Source organism: Camelina sativa, chromosome 11 (genome assembly GCF_030686135.1).
Source record: "Camelina sativa cultivar CO46 ecotype springtype chromosome 11, ASM3068613v1".
NCBI lineage: Eukaryota > Viridiplantae > Streptophyta > Magnoliopsida > Brassicales > Brassicaceae > Camelina > Camelina sativa.
Window position 1 is genome coordinate 25,000,968 of NC_141890.1, and position 16,684 is coordinate 25,017,651.

At 33.5% G+C, this 16,684-nt stretch overlaps 1 protein-coding gene and 3 pseudogenes across 2 annotated transcripts; 3 read left to right on the top strand and 1 right to left on the bottom strand.

Moving 5' to 3' along the window:
* Window positions 1-1,657: 1,657 nt before the first annotated feature.
* Window positions 1,658-5,874, bottom strand: LOC104724052 (beta-glucosidase 42-like; annotated as a pseudogene). Its single transcript, XR_015572582.1, has 13 exons — window positions 5,638-5,874; window positions 5,317-5,383; window positions 5,169-5,227; window positions 4,995-5,070; window positions 4,386-4,460; window positions 4,224-4,311; window positions 3,734-3,959; window positions 3,520-3,635; window positions 2,806-3,023; window positions 2,678-2,712; window positions 2,457-2,559; window positions 2,178-2,286; window positions 1,658-2,020 (listed from the first exon to the last, which is right to left on the bottom strand). The product of XR_015572582.1 is annotated as a beta-glucosidase 42-like (transcript).
* Window positions 5,875-8,134: 2,260 nt separating this feature from the next.
* Window positions 8,135-9,166, top strand: LOC147934351 (uncharacterized; annotated as a pseudogene).
* A 301-nt stretch (window positions 9,167-9,467) lies between these two features.
* Window positions 9,468-10,032, top strand: LOC104728221 (uncharacterized). The gene is made up of 2 exons (XM_087475575.1): window positions 9,468-9,539; window positions 9,639-10,032. The coding sequence occupies exons 1-2, from the start codon at window positions 9,468-9,470 to the stop codon at window positions 10,023-10,025; spliced, it is 459 nt and encodes a 152-aa protein (XP_087331701.1). The 3' UTR covers window positions 10,026-10,032.
* A 4,201-nt stretch (window positions 10,033-14,233) lies between these two features.
* Window positions 14,234-16,535, top strand: LOC147934352 (uncharacterized; annotated as a pseudogene).
* The last annotated feature ends 149 nt before the right edge of the window (window positions 16,536-16,684 follow it).

Consider the following 16,684-nt stretch of genomic DNA (forward strand, 5'->3'; position numbering starts at 1 on the left):
ACTCTTAAAACATTGTCAGGTTTAGCACTAACTATATTTGTTCCTCTGAAGCAATGATGGGTTATTGAAGGGGGATTGATGTTTGTAGTTATGTGCTATAAAGGTTCTCTCGTATACCATGTGTATCGGATCTTTGTGTCTAAGAACTATATATTTACAGTTCCATTCTTATCAACCAACGGCTTTTATCGTAGTAATTAGGTCCACCTGAAGCTATGTAAATCTATCGTGGCAATAATTCGGCCCAGCCGTTGATTGATAAGAAACGATCAATCAACGAAGCAAATAGTGAATATGTTCATTGATCAAGTAGTTTTACCTACATTTACATAGTTAACACTTGAATTTTTCTTTACTAGTTGCGTAGACCTTATTTTCCATTCAAAATTTGTCATAAAATCTAATTAAATATATTAAAATAATTAATATTATATAAATAAAACAATTTGTGAAGTGATATTAGTTCAGTAGCATATGGTAAGTACAACGGTAGAAAGAACCATCACACACCAGGAATCAAGTCTCCCCTCTCTACAAATGTAGGGATTTGGCTAATGGGTAACATGTTCAGCTCAAAATATTGACAAAAAAAACAAGTAATTGAAATAAATCAACATGGTGTAGTTTAATAAATAAATAAAAACCTAAATATGAAATTTAATTTCATAAACCCTAACATTATTTTTACTTTTAAAATTATAAAATTTAAACTCTTACCATTTTTTTATAAATCCAAACCAAATTATAATTTCTTTTAATTATAAAATCTAAACTCTAACCACTCTTTTGTAAACTCAAACCGACATATAATTTCTTTTAATTGTAAAATTTAAACTCTAATTTGTTTTTTAAACCCAAATCGACATATAGTTTTGTTTAAGTGTAAAATCTAAACTCTAATCACTTTTTAAAAAACTCAAACCGATATACTGTATATATTTTTGTTTAATTGTAAAAACTAAAATCAAACTATTATTTATACTTAAACTGATATTAAAGTTCGTTAATAAGAAGTCTAAAGATGAACATGACAAATTTTGATTGTAAAATTTAAACTCTAATTTGTTTTATAAACCCAAATCGACATATAATTTTGTTTAATTGTAAAATCTAAACTCTAATAACTTTTTAAAAAACTCAAACCGATATATTGTATATATTTTTGTTTAATTGTAAAAACTAAACTCAAACTATTATTTATACTTAAACTGATATTAAAGTTCGTTAATAAAAAATGTAAAGATGAACATGACAAATTTTGATTGGCTATTAAAAAAGGGTGAATGAGAGAGCTTCACCAAGGAAGATTTTTTTGCAGACGGACAGCATAGTTATGGAAAACTATATAGTTAAAATCTTAGTAATTTTCATTAAATCACTACCGAGTTCGCTATCAACCGTCACGATTCTATTGCACATTCACCCATTTCATGATGTCTATAATCGTAAATTCCTAATAAACAGTTGCTTCTGCAAACACCAACAGTCCCAACCGCTTACACATTGTTAAATCCAGTAAATCTACACATCTTTTAAGCCAGTTGAACTCAAGTGGTTCTTATAACATTAACAATATTTTCATGTGAAACGCCCCGAGTAAGAAGAAAAAACAACGTACTTGAGTTTGCATATGTTGGGTGAAATAAGATCGAAAACATATCAGAAAATGAGTTTGAAACGAAAGAGTAGCCCAAGCCATTAGGTTTGTTATAGCTATATACCATCATCATCAACTAATTTATCTATTTGGTACAAAAGTTATAACATCACAATGGAATTCGTGTATATGAAGTAGTAGTAGCTTTGGTTTTCCTTTTTCTGTTTTCAGTCCTTTTTACCTTTGTTTTCTTCATCACCTTTCAGAAATTTCATGAACCAATACGCAGATGATTTTGGGTGACGGGTTAAACCGTTCTTGTAGTCTACATATACTAAACCGAATCTCTTGGTGTACCCTTGCGCCCACTCGAAGTTGTCCAGCAACGACCATGCAAAATATCCCTTTATGTCCACTCCATCTCTGTTTCAGTTTTCGTCATTTACAAAACGCTTACACTATTATTACCTCAATCTATAATGCAAATTACTTGATAATTTTCTACAAATTGCCTATATCTCTGTTTCCTACGTATTTTTTGCTAGTAAACATATGAAAGAAGGGAAAAATATTCACTCACTTGATAGCCTAAGAGACATTGGCAAGGTAACTCTTGAAATAGGCAACTCTAAGCTTATCGTCGAGCATATCATGAATAGAGGCAGATCCGTCATCTTCATCATCCATACCTGTTGTGTTGGACCAAGAGATCTAAACCTCAGGATATATAAAATTGAAGTTCGATATGACCATATATATTTCTTGTTTAATGCCAACAAAACTGTTCTGGTCCTCTTAACCAAACTATGCATTGTACCATATTAAACTGAACACTAGAATTATAAAGATAGGTAGATACCATTCTCAGTAACATATATTGGAGGTTGGTTGTATTTTTTGCTGATGTAATTCAAAGTCTTTCGGATTCCCCAAGGCACAACATAAAGCCAATCCGAAGCAGCCTGTAATTGGATACATTGTTCAGTTGATTACTAGCTCATTCATACCTGTCTTTAGTACATGTGCGTAAGAGTTAATATAGTCATTAGATTTAGTGGAGTCTAAGACGAGAGTTCTTACCCTTTCACCTATTGGCTCCCCACTTTCCCATTCAACTGCGCATAGAAAAGAAGAGAGAATAATTATTAGGAAGTAATTAATAAGAAAATGCTAGTAGTAAAAGTAATTTCAGTGTTTGTCTTTGTTACCAGCCCTCTCCATTTCTTGTGCGTTGTAAAAGTCACTTTCAGCTTCTTTGTTTGAGACATGAGAAATAAACCTCGAAGTGTAGTGGTTTAGGCCAAGAAAGTCCCATGAGTTCTGAAGCATTAACTCCTTTTCTTCCGGAGTAAATCTAGGAAGATTGTCTCCAAGTTTCTGGCGCATACTTGCAGGATAGTCTCCAAAAAACAAAGGATCCAAAAACCTGCAAAGGACTTTAATTTGTCATTTCAAGGAATGATATATAGTTGCAAGTGCGCAAATTATTTGACGGATAGTTAGCAAATAATTTATATGATATTTATCACTTTCTTAAGCAATAATGACATTTACGCAACCTTAACATATATGAAAAGGCTATTATACAGTGACTACTCATTTAATAAGAAAGGAAGTATCACACACAAAGATTCAAAGACTATGTATGATTTGACTGCACCCTTGGAAACAGTAGAATATAATAAGTGGATTATATGCTCGGGACTAGCTACCATTACAAAATATAAATCAATGACGGATCTCCACATATGATAACTACTATCAAAAATCATAAACTACTAAACCTAGAACGCAGAAACTATTTACTATAAAATTTCAAGAATTTATGTCCAGCCACTACATTTATAGCTCAACACATCATCAATACGATTCCATTCCAAATCTTAATGATTAAGAAAGCACTGATTTCATATCCTACATACCATCCAAGTTGAAAGTCAATTCGCCTATCAGCAGCAACCTTGTCCTCCAGTTTCTCTGAGTTTGGCTCCGCCCACTCACAATCGACTGACAAACCGATTTGTCCACCTTGATTTTCCTAGATAAATAATGAAGCTCTTGATGCATCTTCCCATAACCAAAGGTCTACGTATAATAAATAAAAATTAGGTTCCTTAACCACAATAATTACAGTACCTTGTACTTGCTTCTATATATGGAAACAGCAGTTGCATGAGCCAAAACCTGATGATGCGAAACCAAATATGGTTCGATCAAGGGCTTCTCGTTTCTTCCAGGTGCAAATATACCAATACAGTGTCCATTCACTGAGGTTTGAAGAGGTTCATTTAATGTGATCCAATGCTTCACTCTATCACCAAAATTTGCAAAACAAGCATCTGCATATAGGCCAAAATAATCGCTGCACGTGAAGAAAATTTAATGTCAAAACAATAAATTCTATGAAAAGTGCCGCATTCCTTATTTTAGATAGGGGAAGGCTTCATACAATAAAAATGAAAGATAATAGCCCTCAGAAGCATAAACTAAATCATGGTGATGTGAGACTAAATATAATCAGCCCCACTAAAACTTGCACAAGAAAGGGATCATACACAATACTCCTAATAATAAGTGTGTTTATCCTTTTTTATACGTAAATTGAAATAGCATGTTTACTACTTACACAATTTTCATATTTGTCCAACCTCCGATTGCTTCCTGGAGATGTGATGGGAGATCCCAATGGTACAGAGTTACAAATGGCTGAATACCTGCAATACTAATCATCTCATGAAAGTATCATCAACACGAAGATGAAGAAGCTCATTCCAGTTAAAGTAAATACCTTTTGCAAGAAGTCCATTGATAAGATTGTTTTAGAAAGCGATGACTTCTTCATTGACTTCAGTCCCCAAGCCATCTAGAACAAATGACAAAGAAAAGACAATACACCCTTTAGTCAGTAAACATTTATATTTTTACATGAAGTCTAGAACACAAAAACAAATACTGGTTTACAATTCCTTTGTATACTAACTTATGGCCACATGCATCAATGCTAAAGGAACTCAAGATTTCAAGTTTTTAAGGGAACCCCACGGCTTCGAATATCCTGGATCTCATAGGAAAATACCGATCATTTCAAAGATGAAGAGTCAAACAATATGATTCCCCAAAATTAGAGATCAAATGATGAAGGTTCTAAAAGGAAAATTCCACCTTCCAACAACTTCGACATGGGCTACACTATGATTGGGGACATGGAGATTTAAGTATAAACAGAGAGAGATGATTAGTTAACTGAAACACACACAAAACGGGCAAAACGATTTGTAACTAAAAATGAATGAGAAGCGATCTCACACTATAGTTTAACTAGATTTTAATTAAAACGGACACAAATAAATGAAAAAGTAGCAAGTTTAAATGACAATATAGTTGAACCTACACCTACCAGGGAAAATGCGAGACCAGGATATGGAAAATCTGTAAGCACCAAATCCTAATTGTCCTATAAGTTCAATGTCTTCCTGCGAAACCATTAAAAATTTAACAATATTATTAGCAAAGAAAGATGCAGACCATAAGAAGATCATCATACATATTACCACTCTAAGCTTTACTTAACCTTGTATCTGTTGTAATGATCCACAGCAACATCACCATTACTTCCATCAAGAATCTTCCCTAAATAAAAAAGGAAACAAACAGTGTTAATCAAACTAGTTTTCATCATTTGACATGAGGATAGATAAGCTAAGAAGGAAACCACAAACCTTCGAGATGAGTGAACTTATCCCATATACTTGGCCCTTTCTTACCTTCATTCCAGCCTCCTTCAATCTACAAAACCACCATCAAATAACACTTAGGTCAGTGAACAACACAACTAATTTGATTTGTAACTTGTACAACATCTTAATCTTCTTAAATCCGATTGGTCCTTCAATTCCGGAATCAACATTTTCCAGAAAATCAAAGTGAATCAAGGCATTGGTACGAAAGAGAAGTAGAAGACGAAGCGGAAACAAACTAGAAAGAAGAAGATAAGAATCCAGATCTTGGAGGGTTAAAGGGAAAGAGAGAAAGAGAGGGACCTGGTAAGCGGAAGTGGCAACGCCGAAGGTGAAGGTGGAGGGGAAACTAGAGCGGTGAGTGACCGGAGGGACGGAGAGATGAGTCAAGTTAAGCTTCTGCGCCATTTTTATCGATTGAAATCAACAAGTGTGTGTGTGTGTGTGGGTGGGTGCGTTACTCCTCACCCGACGCAAGATCCAAACAAAAGAAGCGGAGACAAATTATCAATTTTTTTTTGTTTTAGGTTTATTATTCTCGCTCTGATATCCTTTTAGTTTATTAATATGATATTTATTGTAATTACATATTTATGTTAAAAGGACAAAATCCAATGTTTTAATTTTTGTTTTTTAAATACTTCTAAAATATGGTTTATTGATTATATTATATTATTTGAAAGTGTCTATTGAAATTTGATGTAATTTGATTATTTTTTTTCATTAGGTCTTTAGGAATTTGTGATCCTTAAATTTTTTTAAAGGTGACATATATACTAAACTAAAAATACAAAAGAAAATCAGCTATTAAGCATTCGTAGCATAATGACTTTTCTTTTTGGGGTTCATATTAGGAAAAGTAATAATTTATTTCAGATTTACTTATGTGGACAGAAGAATGCATTTCTTAGAATAAAGAAATAATATATGCATTTCCTGAAGAAAAGAAAAAGAAGGGATAGTGAAGATTATTTTTATTGTATAGTTTTGTTTTAAGTTTAAACTAGAAAAAAAAATATTGAAATTCAATTTTTATAAGAAGAAAACATCGGATTATGTAAGAACTTAATGTAGTGAGTGAAATCTATCACATAATTTTCAATATATAGAATGTAAATTATTTTAGAAAGTTTTGCATCTAAAACTAATACATAAGATTGAAATAACAGCTCTTATGCGTGTTTTTGCGAACCATCTATGACGACCACCCTGTGGTCAAAGATTTTACTAAACCGGTCTTCAAGTTTGAATCCGCTGTGGTTACAAAAGATTTTTTCAAACATTTTAAGTTTCTTAAAGTTGAGCATCCTTTAGATAACTCATGGAATCATTATAGTTATTTCCATTATAGTATCTTAGCTTCAAATTGTATGAATTTCCTTTTTTGAGATCTTAAGTGTATGAAAGTTCAAAAAAAATCACCATAATATTAAAACGAGACCCTTAATAATAACTTTGAAACTGATTAGGTAAAGAGGAGGCGAGAGCAGTGTTCTAAAATACGGCTTGGGCGGGCGTATATACGGTGACCCAGTATAACGTTTCTTGTCTAAGCGTTTAATATATACGGCTTGGTCGAATACGGTTGCTTATACGGCATTTATACGATCGACTATACGGTTATCGTATATACGATACGTTTTTCTTTTTAACCTTCATTCAAACTGTAAACCCATAAATTGATAAAACCCTAAGCTTTCTTATCGTTTTTTTCTACTGTCGTGACACTTAGGTTGGTGGTTTCAAAGTTCATTCAATATACAGAGAGTTCAGGTTTGATTTACTCTCCTTCTCTTTTTTCTTTTATTTTGATTATACTATATCATATGATCTTTCTTTTTTGGTTTTATCATCTATCATTGTTGTCTTGATGATTAGAGACCTATAATTCTTAATATGTTAAACTATGTTTGAGTATTGGGTTTTGATATCGCAAAACTCTGCTTTGATATCAAAACTCCTCTGTTTTGAAAACGTAAAACAGAGCTTCCGTGAAGCAGTGTTACGAAGCATTGTTACAAATATTTGTCTTTTGTAATTTTTTTGCAAAAATTATTCAAGTTCCAATGGATTCTGGTTTGAATGAGGAACCTAGTGGAGCATCAGATTCAACAGTTTTGAAGAGAAACTCGAAATATGTTGCTTGGGAATATGGAATGTTGTCTGATTCGAAGAATCTTGACAAAGTTAAATGCAAATTGTGTGAGAAAGAATTTTTAGGAGGTGCTTACAGGATAAAAGAACACATTGCCAAAATTCCTGGAAACGTTTCTGCTTGTCCAAGATCATCAAAGGATGATCAAGAGAAGTGCAAGACTGCTATCGAGGAAGCAAAGAAGAAGAAGAAGAAGAAGAAGGTAACTCTAGATGATGAGCTGCGACAGACAGTTAATGTTCATGGCAGTGGAGATATGGATGATGTGATTGAACTTGAAGAAATGGGTTCAAGAAAAATGCAAAGGACACTTGGTCCAATGGATAAGTTTGCAACAAACATCAATCCAGAATCTAGACCTCTTCCAACTAGGCAACAAAATATCAATGATGCTCTTTGGAAAGAGAAGCTACACAAGGTTCAGCAACATATTGCTATGTGGATGTATGCTTCAGGGGTTCCTTTCAATACCATAGCAAACAATGAGTTTAAGCTAATGGTTGAAGCTATAGGACAATTTGGTCCAGGAGTCACACCACCAAGTCAACACCAACTTCGAGAGCCTTTACTTAAGGAAGAGGTTGATAGAGTTCATGGTTTGCTGAAACCACAAGATGAAGAGTGGAAGAAGAATGATGCACGGTTATGACAGATGCTTGGTCTGATCGAAAAAGGAGAAGTATCATGAATTTGTGTGTTAATTGCAAAGGAGGTACAATGTTTCGCTCATCTAAAGATAGTTCAGATGAGGCTCATACAGGTGTATATATTTTTGAGTATGTTCAAAGGCTGCATTGAGGAGATTGGTGAAGAGAATGTAGTTCAAGTGGTTACTGATAATGCTGCTAACAATATGGCTGCGACAAGAATGATGAAAGAGATCAAACCGAGTATATTTTGGACATCATGTGCGACTCACTCCATCATTTTGATGCTTGAAAGCATATCGAAACTCACAAAGTTCAAAGGCACAATTCAGATGGCGAAAGACTTCACAATATTCATATATGCTCATCATAAGACATTGGCGTTGATGAGAACATTCACAAATAGGACAGAGATTGTGAGACCTGGTGTTACTAGATTTGCATCATCATTTCTTACTTTGCAAAGTCTCTTGGACAAGAGGTATCAACTAGCAGCCATGTTTTCTAGCGGTGAGTGGAGAAACTGCAAATGATCGAACATTCCAAAGGAATCAAGGCATTTAACACAATGATGAGTGTTAAATTTTGGAATGGGGTGATAATGTGCTTGAAAGTTTTTGGACCATTGGTCAAACTGCTTCGACTTGTTGATGGAGATAAGAAGCCTACAATGGGATTTCTGCATGGAGAACTGATAGAAGGAAAGAAAAAGATCAGTGATGGATTAAAACATGTGGAAAAAAATGTTAAGCCGATATTGAGTATCATTGAAGAAAAGATTAATGGTCGACTTGACAATCCTTTGCATCTGACAAGTTATTTGTTGAACCCATACTACTTATATAAAGATTCAAGCCAAGCCAACAGTGATGAGGTATCAAATGCAGTCTTTAAGTGTGTCTCTACATTTTTCCCCAATGATGTCAACACACAATGTCAAGTCATCAACTCTGAACTGGCAATTTACAAAAATAAAGAAGGGAACTTTGGAAAACCATGGGCCATCCTAGGCTGCCAGAAAAGATTATGATCCAGGTACTCTTCTTTCACTTATTTTTCAAACTGAGCAAAAGCATGTTTTTAAAAAAGAGAGCAAGAGCATGAAAAACAGAGGAGACCACGAACATGTTTTAAAAAACAGAGCAGACCACAAACATGTTTTAAAAAACAGAGCACAAGCTCATTTATTTACTTAGTTCATTTATTTACGTAGTTCTACTCCATCACGACCATATCACTTATTTACTTAGCTCATTTACATTGGTTTATATTTTACAATTTTAGTTTATTGGTGGGAAACATATGGAAATGTTGTTCCTAATTTAGCAAAAATGGCTAAGAGAATTTTGGCTTTGACTACAAGTTCATCCAGATGTGAACGAAACTGGAGTATATTTGAAGGGGTTAGACTTTATTTTGCTCTAATTTTCAATTACCTTGATTTTTATGCATATAGTTCAGTGGTTCAGTTTATTTATATTGCTGTCTACTATTATATGTAGGTACATACAAAGAAACGAAACAGACTTGCTGTAAGTCGAATGAACAATCTTGTGTATGTCCAATTCAATTTAAGATTGATGAACCAAAGGAAGAGACAAAAGGAGAATAATGTTGATATATTGGTTGCGAATCATGCTGTTAATGCTCAATCATGGTTAGTTGATGGGATTTCCAATGATAGAGAGGACTCACAATTCGATTTACAAGGTGATATAGGAGAAGAAGAACCATTTCGATCAAAAATTGATGATGCAGATCAAATTAGAGAGTTAAATGATGAGGATGATTTCATATCCGACAATGAAGAAGAACTTGATGATATTGATTGCGAGTCTGACGATGACCAGATTCTACAAGTCGACGGAGAAGAAGAACTTGAAGATTAAAATTGGTTTATTGAGTTTTGACAATTTCATGAGTATTTTTTGACAATTTAAGGTTGATACTATTGGTTTGACAATTTCATGAGTATTTTTGCACAGATTTTAATATTTATTTTGTTTTTTATTATATATATTTAATTATTTTTATATAATATATTTATAATTTATCATATCTATATATATTTTTGGTAAAATATATTTACCGTATATATCCCGCATATAAAGCCGCATATACAGCTATATGCTAAATGGTGGAACACAGAATTCTTGGCAATGTGAAGAGCTGCCGTGTTGTCACAATATAGTAAAGCCGTAATGGGAGTCTTGACTCCCAAATCTTTCATCAGTTTAGCAATCCACAACCACTCATTTGTGCCATAAGCCATTGACCGATACCCGAGGTGGACCTCCCAGTTGTCCAAGTTGCATCTGTAAATCCCTTCAAAGTAAGATCCGGATCAGAGGAATAAAACAGACCTTTGTCAATGCTTCCCTTAAGATATCGGAGAACTTTGTGAACAACCTGAAGATGTATTTCTCTAGGTTCCTTAGAGAATTGACAAAGGAGACCGATATCATAAGAGATGTTTGGGCGTGTTGTGCAAAGATATAGCAATTTCCCAACGATTCTTCTGGATCCGGTAAAATAGGAGTATCGTCTTTGTCTAAAGGATGATGATTAGGCTCCATAGGAATAGATGAAGGTTTGCAGCCAAGGAATCCTGTATTAACCAACAATTCCAGAACATATTTTCGTTGGCAAATAGAGATACCTTTGGAAGAGCGAGCAATCTCCAGGCCAAGAAAATATTGAGGAGCACCAATGTTTCTGAGCTTGAAATCTCCTTCAAGTTGAGTAGCTAACAGTGGAACCACACGATCACAACTGCTGGCAATGATAATATCATTCACATACACCAAAATAGCAATGAAAACGTTATCAGTGAATCTCAAGAACAAAGTGTGGTCAGTGTGGGTTTTCTGAAATCCCAGAGCACAAAGTGTGGCAGAAAACTTAAGAAACCATTGTCGAGATGCCTGCTTAAGTCCATAAATTGACTTCTTCAATCTGCAAACTAACTTCCCATCACCTTAAACATCTGCAGGAACATCATAACCAGGAGGTAACTCCATATAGATTTCTTCATCTAGTTCTCCATTTAAAAAAGCATTTGACACATCCAGTTGTGTGAGATGCCAGTTCAGTTTTGCTGCAAAAGCCAAAAGAATCCTCACTAAACCCATCTTAGCTACTGGTGAAAAAGTTTCAACAAAATCAACTCCCTCCTCTTGTGTATAGCCCTATGCGACCAAACGCGCTTTATATCTCTCAATGGAACCATCAGCCTTATGTTTAATTTTGAAAACATATTTGCAACCGATTGCCTTCTTGCCAGGTGGAAGAGGACAAACCAACCAAGTACCTGTTCGTTCCATAGCTTTCAGCTCTTCACCTATAGCGTCACACCAATCTTGAAGTTTCTTAGCCTCAGAATAAGTATGGGGTTCAAGAGTAAGGGAAATAGTTTGAAAGATAGAGCAGAAAGAAACGCTGAGTTTATTATAAGAGACATAGTTAGATATAGGATAAGGAGTAGAAAATGAAGTACTAATTAAGTAGTAATCCTGCAAATGTGTTGGGAGTTTGGTAGGCCGTCGAGAATTTAATGCCAAAGGCAAAGAATTCTCAGAAGATATCACTTCAGTGTGAGGAAGTGTATCAGAAGATGATTGTGCAGAATGTAAAGAATAATCATGGTTTGCAGGAGAAGGAAGATGCAGAAAGAATGTCCGAGTATCTTCTGTCAATATAGAAGATACAAACGGGAAAATATCCTCATGAAAAACGACATGTCTTGAAATGGAAATGACATTACTCTCTAAATCTAACAATTTGTAACCTTTAAAACCTGTAGGATAGCCTAGAAAGATACAAGCTCTAGCTCTAGGGTCAAATTTAGTTCTCTGTTTTAGGGAAGTTAACACATAACATAGACATCCAAAAGCTCTAAGTTGACTATAATCAGGTTTATGACCTGTGAGAAGATGATATGGACTCCTATTATCTAGAACCGGAGTAGGAAGTCTATTTATCAAGAATACTGCGGTCATGAAATTATCCCCCCAATATTGTAAAGGTATTTGAGATTGAAACATCAAAGCTCTAGCTACATTTAATATGGGGTTTCAGGACAAGAATGATAAGCTTTTATTCCCTTAGCTAGATATAGAATAGTGAATTTCAGTTCTGGAGCATTGTCAGACCTAACTGCTTTGACTCTAGTATTATATTGAGTTTCAACTAAATTCAAGAAATCAGGAAAAACAGTCAAGACATCAGACTTTGCTTTTAAAAGATAAATCCAAGTGGCCCTACTATGATCATCTACAATTGTTAAAAAAATATTTGTAACCATCATAAGTAGACTCAGAGAAAGGACCCCAAATATCTATGTGTCAAATCAAAAGATGAAGAACTTATATTTTGATTTGAAATAAAAGGAAATGTTTTTGTTTTGCAAGAGGACATATGCCATAATGATGAACTTTTTCTTTATTATGAGATTTTTGTAATTGTAAAACATTAGAAATAACATCAATTATAGACTGAGAAGGATGGCCTAAACGAGTATGCCATAGATGAGAATTGATAACTGAAACAGAATAACAAGAAGGTTTTAAAGAATAATCAACACTACCTTGAATTTTAAAAGTAGTATGCATTTCATCAGATTGAAGAATATAAAGATTGGACACTTCACTACCCTTGCCAAGCATCAATTCCCGAGTAAGATCCTGACTAAAGCAAGAAGTGGATGTGAAACTGACAATGGAGTTCAAATGTTTTGTTAACATACTGACACTAAGAAGATTGAAACGAAACACAGGTATAAACAACACATCACACAAAACAATCTGATCACTAAGTTTCACAGAACCTATTCCGACAATGCTCACTGTAGTTCCATTAGGCAAATTCACAAAGGTATTGACTAAGGCCCTGATTGGTGACCAACTTTTAAGACTTTAAAAATGTTTAAAGCCTTGACAGCCAATTTTTTGCCAAGCAAACTTTTTTTGCTTTTAATTTTTTTAAAAGTTTTAAAAGTCATTTTTTTCTCTTCTTTGTTTTCTCCTTTTTTATTAAGCGTCAAAACCCATGCTTTAAAATTAAATAATTTTTAAAGCTTTCTTTTTTTTCACCCTTTTATATTTAAAAGCTATCCAAAAGTATATATAAATATTTTATATATTTTATTTTTATAAATTAATTATTCTCATTTTTTTTTCTTTCTTTTAAGATCCATTTCAATAATAAATTTTATTTTTTCATCATCATCACTAATAATACTATAAAAGAGTTTATGAAATATATCATTAATAAGAAAAGAACATTCAAACAATGCATTGATTAGTGGTTAATGGATTTTTGACTGCTCATATAACTACTCAATAGAAAAAAAACATTCAAAACAATTAAAAGACACTATTGATATTTGGTAGAATAATCAATCAAGAATCAATCACCAAAAACAAAAGAAAAATCAGAACATTGTTAGCGAAATTTTATATTGACTATTGGTATTATTACTATCTTTTAATTTATTGTTGAAGTGTATTGTTAGCGAAATTTTATATTGACTAGTTTGTTTTTAATCATGATATTTAAAAAAAATAGTTACATTCTATTTTTGGAAGATTACTTAAACCATTATAAATAGAGTGACAAATATGTGTTTTCTTAGAACTTGCAAATCCAACAGGTACTATAATCTCCACACATGTTTTTCTTTTTACGTTTCAGTAGATATTCATTGCATGTGGAACATTGAATTAATTTAGAACTTTTTTGTTTCTACAGAATGGCATCAGCTCATAAGGGAACAAATTTTTTTTCTTATAAAACATTATTGCTAAATTTATATGTCATGTTTTGCTAATACATTTTTTTTTTGTTAAACATAGAAACAAATCATATGGTCCGATAATAATACCCATACCTTTTTTGAATTGTTCATCACACAACAAGAGGAAGAAAATTGGAAAGAACAACTGTTAACAAAAGAAGGAAAAGAAGAAGTAATTTCTAAATTTTTGCAGGCAACAGGATATAAGTTATCCTGGAAAAATTTTCATAATCACTATCTCAGTCTGAAATTGTGGTATAGTACATACCAAAAGTTACGCAAAAAAAACAGGAATTCATGTCAATGAATCTACGGGAGAAATCAAGATGGATAAAGAATGGTTGGAAGACCGAAAAAGGGTAAATTGTATTTAATAATCTTTAATCAAATATTATATACGTTATAACAAAATATATATATGATGGTGTATGTCATTTACATGAATATGGTGTAGCAGTTGGTCTTATACAAAAAAGGGGCTCAAAGACCTTGATATGCTGGAAAGAATATTCAGAGACGTGATTATTGGAACGAATGACGGGTGGGTAGTTGGAAATGGTCCCGATGGGTATGTGCCAGTGCAAGATTATGGGACTGACACATAGACCGAAGTAGATGAACCTGACATGGGCGGTGACTAGGAAGAAAATTTTCATGTACCTCCACACAACGAAAACCCTACTGAAAGAGAGAAAGTGCATCAAACCGCTGTGAGACGCAAACGTAAAGGTTCAGGAAGCACTGAAAAAACTGAAATTTCGATGGCATATGACAGACGTTCGGAGACTATTAAAATTGTAGGGGAAGCCATGTGTTATGACAGAGAGAGAGCTGTACGTCGTACACACCATTTATCTAATATCGAATACAACTCATCTTTCTATTGGGATGTGATTACCCTAATTGAAAATAATGAGGCAGCTCGACAAATGGTTCTAGGATTATCAAACGATTAACTTGTGCTCAATTATCTGCAACGAACAACGTCTTACTCTTATTAGTTCTATTTCATGGAGTTTTTTTTTAAAAATAAGATTTTAGCGTTCTTTACTATTAAAATAACTTTTTAGCTTTCTTTACTTATTAATTTTTGTATTTTTTAATGTATTAAGTAAATATATGGCTAGACGATTCATATTCAAATGGAGTTGACTCAAAAAACTTAGCACATGTAGATCGGTCAGTTGTCAACAAACCAACTAAATTTTAGCCAATCTACGAGCTAATTCTAAGGAAAACAATCACTTGAAAAGTGATAAATACTGTAGTTACGTATGTTCACCCTATAAATCACTATGTATCTCTATTTCATTTTTAAATAAAAACCAGTCTTGTAAAAGATTTCAGAGTTATGGCATCATCATCATCATCTTCACGTAAGGTAATGTCAAAGACACAATTTTAAAATCTATTGATTTGTATTTTAATATGATTACTAAGTTTCTTCCTCTTTTTAATATAGAAATTATTATTATGGGAAATACTTGAAGATGAAGAAGGTGATGATTTATTGCTTGAAGATGATCTAGATATTAGAGTCGTGAGGCCTTTATGTTCAGATGGAGTCCGAGGAAGTAATTTTCTTCATGATATGATCAATGGTCATCCACAACAATGCCAAAATATGTTAAGGATGTGGCCGGAGGTTTTTAGCAAATTATGCAGCGTTCTCGAAGAAAAATATGGTTTGTACGACACCTCTAACATGTCTGCCAAATAGAGTGTAGCTATGTTTCTACACATGTGTGGACATAACATAACACAAAGGAATGCAATGCGTACATTCGGACATTCAGCTGAGACGATCTCCAGAAAATTTCATGAAGTTCTTCATGCAGTTGTGTTGATGGCCACTGATATGTTTGCACCAAATCTTACAGCTCTTACGCAAGTTCATCCAAAATTGCAAGCTCACCGACCTTATTGGCCACATTTTAAAGGATTTATCGGTGCAATTGATGGAACACATGTACCTGTTATGGTTTCTGGACAACAGAAACAAAAAGACTGGAATAGGCACGGCGATACAACTATGAACATCCTCGCAATATGTAACATAGACATGATGTTTACATATATTTATGTTGGTATTCCCGGATCTGCACATGATGTCAAAGTTCTCTCGCTTGCTATGGAAGGTGATCCTGATTTTCCACACCCACCTGATGGTAAATATTACCTTGGAGATTCAGGATATGCATTACGTCGTGGATTTCTTTGTCCATATAGAGGAGAACGATATCACCTATCTGGTTTTAGAAACCAACCATAGAGAAGTTATAAAGAAATGTTCAATCACCGTCATTCATCACTTAGATCTGTTATTGAGAGAACATTTGGAGTATGGAAACGAAAATGGTGAGTCGTGAGAGATGAAGCGAGATATAAGATCGCAACGATCAGAAAAATTGTCGTGGCGACTATGGCCCTCCATAATTTTATTCGCAATACACATATTGAAGATCCTGATTTTCAATCACAATGCGTACATGCCCCAAATGCGGAAGAACTTCCAAATGTGATGGAGCAAGACGTTAGTTTGAGACAATACATGGAAGGTGTCCGTGATGAGATTGCTAATGCTATGTGGGCTAGTCGTCACTAGTTTTTTTTTTCCATTATTTAAAATTTAATAAGTTAATAAATTGATGTCTACAACTTCAATTATTTATTTCTTATTCTTATAGTTGTTTGTTTTTAATTAGTTTTCAAACAAAATTTCATATTTGATTGATTTATATTTTTAAAAATTTT

Bases quoted from the DNA above. Each gene is read 5' to 3' on its own strand.
- LOC104728221 (XM_087475575.1), top strand. From the start codon at position 9,468: ATGGCTAAGAGAATTTTGGCTTTGACTACAAGTTCATCCAGATGTGAA. The intron at 9,540-9,638 runs GTTAGACTTTAT...TATTATATGTAG, and splicing joins ACTGGAGTATATTTGAAGGG to GTACATACAAAGAAACGAAA.